The sequence below is a fragment of the Atta cephalotes genome (assembly GCF_000143395.1).
Source record: "Atta cephalotes unplaced genomic scaffold scaffold00039, whole genome shotgun sequence".
Taxonomy (NCBI): Eukaryota; Metazoa; Arthropoda; class Insecta; order Hymenoptera; family Formicidae; genus Atta; species Atta cephalotes.
In genome coordinates, this window is record NW_012130103.1 from 528,695 (window position 1) to 533,719 (window position 5,025).

The 5,025-nt window shown below is 32.1% G+C and overlaps 1 protein-coding gene across 1 annotated transcript in view; it reads right to left on the reverse strand.

Moving 5' to 3' along the window:
- Positions 1-2,016: 2,016 nt before the first annotated feature.
- The window catches only part of LOC105622076 (protein no-on-transient A-like), a 32,975-nt gene continuing 29,966 nt past the window's right edge, over positions 2,017-5,025 (reverse strand). The window contains exon 3 of the mRNA XM_012203510.1: positions 2,017-2,166. Within this exon, the coding sequence (XP_012058900.1) occupies positions 2,017-2,166 (150 nt within the window). The remainder of the gene's footprint in view (positions 2,167-5,025) is intronic.

Consider the following 5,025-nt stretch of genomic DNA (forward strand, 5'->3'; position numbering starts at 1 on the left):
GGATTAATATTAGTATTATTGATAATTAAAATTTACTATTTTTAATTATTTTGATATCTTTAAAAAGGGGAATTGAAAAGAGAAAGTAAATTATCATTTTAATCATTAATCAATTAATCAATTTAATCGTTTACATATTGCAACTAAAGTCTTGGAAGTAAAAAATGCAGTATTACAAATTTAAGTAATTTTTTTTTAATTACAAACTAGTCATTTTGACTGCTTTGCTAATGTTGATTTAGTTACGTGAAATTAAAGAATTCAAATCAATCCAAATTCGAACTAAGCAGAATAAAAACGCTACTTTACTTTTCATTCTTTTGTATATTATATCTGATTGACTTCATATATTCGATATAATCTCGTATTATGGAAGAGAAAGAAAACATAAAAAAAATTTCGAAAACCAAAAGAGGCTGTCTATGCTGGGATAATCAACGACTTCGTGCGCCTGTGTCTATCGACCTACTGTGAGGATGCGCGTTTAAGATGATTAGACGCAACACAAAAGTTTTGAGTTCGAGTGAAATGCGTGTAATCATATTCCAGCTATAAAGAATTTTCGAACGGTCGAATTAACTGTATATGTTGCGTGTACCGCAAAACCAGATGCCTCTCTTAGTATTACCGGTATCATAACCAGCACAGTGAAGATAAATATAAATTTACTGTTCAAAAATAACTACAGACCGTAATTTTTAACGGATTGAGACAAATTTTTTTTTAATTAATAAATTAAAAAAAATCTGTGGAATTGCATTTTTAAAAATGACTGAAATGTACAATACTAATATTACATTAATATTGCACTAATTCCAGAGTATAATATTAATATAGGTGTAATTTAATTATTATAATTATTATTAATAGTATTGTTAATAATAATAATAATAATAATAATAATAATAATAATAATAAAGGAAATTACATTAAGAAGAGCTATGAACCAAAGTAAAAGCTTCTTTAGCTTGTAGCTCTTCTTAACATAATTTCCTTTCATTATTTGAGTCATATTATATTATGTATAATAATTATTATTAATAGTGTTAATAAAATAATTATTAATAATATTGCATATCAGTCTTTTTTAAAAGTCTAATTCCACAGTTTTCTTTAAAATTTATTAACAATTGATTATAAAAAAAAATGTATCTCAATTGGTTATAAATTACGATCTACAGCAATTTTTGAACATCATTTTATTTATCCCTACGTGACGCTGCGCCGTCCTACGCTCATTAAAACTCTTGTCCGAAGAGACGGCTTTACGGTGCTTTACGGGCGCACATGACAATCATATCGATTACGGATTGACAATATTCGATTTAAATATGGAAACGTATATTTGGGGGAATCAAGTGCGACGCGATTACATAACGAAATGCAACGATGTAATGGGGAGGCAGGTGTCCTATAAAGTCTCGTGAAAGGTCTCAGGAGAGACGCGGCGAATCCCCATCGCGAGGAACTACGAACGGTTGGTCTTCGGGGAAGGAAATTCGCTCCACTAATTTCGCTCCTTCCGACATGGTATCGAGTGCCCTTAAATATTATCGGATCAATTTAAAAAGTGCGGTGTTTTTTATTTCTACGTGCACAGATCTTTTAACAGAATTTAAGATCATCCGTCTGTCTATAATTATTATATTTTTTTTAGAAGCTATAATATCTATTTTATTCTCATGTCTATCAGCAATTAGGCGCTGAGAGCTTAAGAGTCTTTCCCGAGATATTACGGATCTTAATAATTCGAAGGCGAATCTTTCGGGGAAGACGAATCATTTGGGGGTAGCCTGTCGATGATATTAGCGATACGGTCGCGGATCTCTCGCTTGATCCTCCTTGCCTAGCTCTCGTTTCCGTATTTCCGGAAGACTCCCCAATTTCGCGATCATAATTTGTTAATAATTGGACATTTTGGTTGTGGGCCAATGGTAGAAGGGCCTTCCTCTCGCTGACCAACTGGTCCCAGGTGTGTATACGGGGAGCGTGGCGGACGCGTGCTTCTCCCCTCTTTTAACCTTCGCTTGCAGCCGAACACTCTCGATTCGATTCGCTCCTTTCTTCTTCTTCTTCTTCGTCTTCCTTTGCTTCTTGCACACCGCGTTCTTCTCTTCCGTTTGTTCTCGTCTCTCTAGTCTCTGAGCAATTTAACGCGCGAAATGCCTATTCGTAGATATTAGAAAGTTTGTGCAATACTTATTCAGATACGCTAAGATGAACGCTAAGTTATCTTCTTCTTAACAACTAATTAAGAAAGAGATAACGTTCATCGTATCTGGATCCACGTTATTGCAAAACTTCCTAATGATTCGCAAATGAGAAGTAGTATACGAAATCGTAGGATAATTGGATTGTAACGTAATGTTACGGAAAAAAGTAACTACAACAGCATGTTTAGTTTACATTCTCTTGGAAATTATTTTCGCGAGAAATAGAACTATTTCTCTAGACATAAAATATAATCCAATCAGCGCAATAAAAACTCCAAATAGTTCTGAATGTGACCAATGATACAAAAGATTGAATCAACTGAATAATCAAATCAAGATCTGAGATTTTTTGTAAATTAAGTAGCAGCAGATAATCTTGTTTTTTATTTTTATTAATCATGAATTTCATTAAATAATTGTTTATCTTTAAAAATCTCAATTTTTACAGAGTTACAAAGTTATATCAATAAATGAAGTGAAAACAAAAGTCGCAGTCATTCAAGAAAAACGATCTCCAGATCAATTAAAAGTTGGCGAATAAAAAAATAATTATTCATGATAAAGTAAATTAGTGACAGATTTTGCATTAATTACCGTGCAATCAACGAGACTTCAGTGGACGAGAGTAAAATGGTTAAATGGAGTATCGTCCTGTATAGTTGAGCCAGCGATGGTAAGTTTCGGTGGTATCGCAGCGGGGAAGGATTTGCATTCGCGGAAAGGTGGCAATTACTCGCGGAACGGAATATAACGCAATTATCGAATTAACCCTCGCACCCCCACATAATTGCTCGCGACTTCACGATTTAAGTGGATAATCATTGGGAACCGGCTGACCGAGCGAGCGCCGAAATTTGCCGGGCGAGCATCAGAGAATGTGGGGCGGCCGATCGAGTGGTGCATCATGTAATTTACCTTGCACGTTACGTACGCACGCACCGTTTGCTCTAATGGCGAGTTTAACGGGCGACCCCGCTTCCTTCCGATGAATTCCGATCGAGAACTATCGAGCCAAGTCTTGTCTATCTTCTTCCGCGTATCTCTATTTAGAAAAGATCAGGCTGAAAGAAAAGATTGCGCTGAGAGAAAACCCAGACAACACAAAGTTCAAAATCGGAACATAAGACGTTTTATTTGATATAGTTTTTCCCGATAGCACAGAATATTTATAATAAATAATATTAAATAATAAATGTTTATTATTATTATTCATTTTTTTGAAATGTTATATAAATATTTTACATACATTTTATATAAAACTTTATTTGAAATATTAAAATATAGACTAAATATTGTATATTTTTTTTATTGTGATGAATATAAATAAATATTTATAGTAACTATTTTTCACTTGGATTCTCATATTTTATTAAGTATTCATAGTATTTATTACAACATTTACAATAAATATTTCATAATATTTACAATAAATGTATGATCTGTGCAATTTGAGACCACAAAAATATTTACAAAATATTTCAAGTCTTATAAATATTTATAAATATTTTTTAAAGATTTTATAAATATTATGTGCTGTCTGGATTGTAACTCTGTAAAAATTGAAATTTTAAGACAAAAAAATTATTTAATAAAATTCATGATTACAAAACAAGAACAAGATTGTCTACTGTATGTTTATACTTAAAAATGTCTTTAAAAACGCCTTAAAGACAGTTTTGTGAGAATCATCTAAAAGATTTCGTATGTCCCAACTTTATATCTTCTGGAAAGTATGTGGTATTTGTGTGTGATTGCATGATAAAATAATTATGGAGAAAGTTCAGTTTTATAATTATAATATAACTATATATAACTATAATGTTAATAATAATAATAATAATAATAATACACCGTTGTATTTATACGGAAAGATTTTGCTGAGAGATCTAAAATTTTGCTGAATACAGATCTAAAAATAATTTTGTTGGATTATCAAAATAATTATATTGAAAACTAAAAAAATAATTGCTGCAACAAATTTTAATATATTCTAACAATCAGTTTGAATTTCCAAAAAAATTATTTTGAAAGTTTATCAAAATTATTTTTAAATCTGTATGTTCTTAGTTCTACAAACTAAAAAGAAAAATATATTGGCATAAAACAACTATCTAAACACTTTTCTCTCACTGGAGTCGTAGAACATCTTCTTATAAAATTTTCTTTTCTAAGATTTATTATGAAATATATCGGTAATAATTTGACGCGGCGTAACATGCTTGTCTGTTTCGATCGAGCTGAGGAAATCGATCGAGCGATTGGTAGCGTAGACTCGAGAAAACTTTGCTTTTGATCGAAATCGCCACTCGGTCGCGCAGGAGGGTGCCGCATTGTTACATTTATAGCCTTCATTTTCACCTTCGTCTCTCTCATTCGTGCGGGCCTCCTCATTGTCTCGCGGGCTGCTGAAAAACGTCCATTGTACGTCGATTTCAATGCACGAATTTCAAAATAGGACGCGCGATTGTTTCACTCTTCTTTGAGTCTATTCTTTTCGGCGCCGGCTAATCTATCAGCATTGACCGGCACTGACGACGATTTACGAAAATCACGTCAGTTTAGATTTCTAGGGGAATCTCCCCAAAAAAAGTCTAGAGCACTGAAACCGTAAAACTAAATCGTATAATTTTTTACGAATCTCTCAAATTATGATTGACAGTATATTTTTTTAATCAAATTCACAAAAAACTGAAAAATTTTATAAATTTAATAAATAATATACAACAGAATTAGAGATTTCGTATATTTACAAGATTCTACTTTTTAGAAATATCGATGGTTTTTTTCTCTTTCTCTCTCTTTCTCTCTCTCT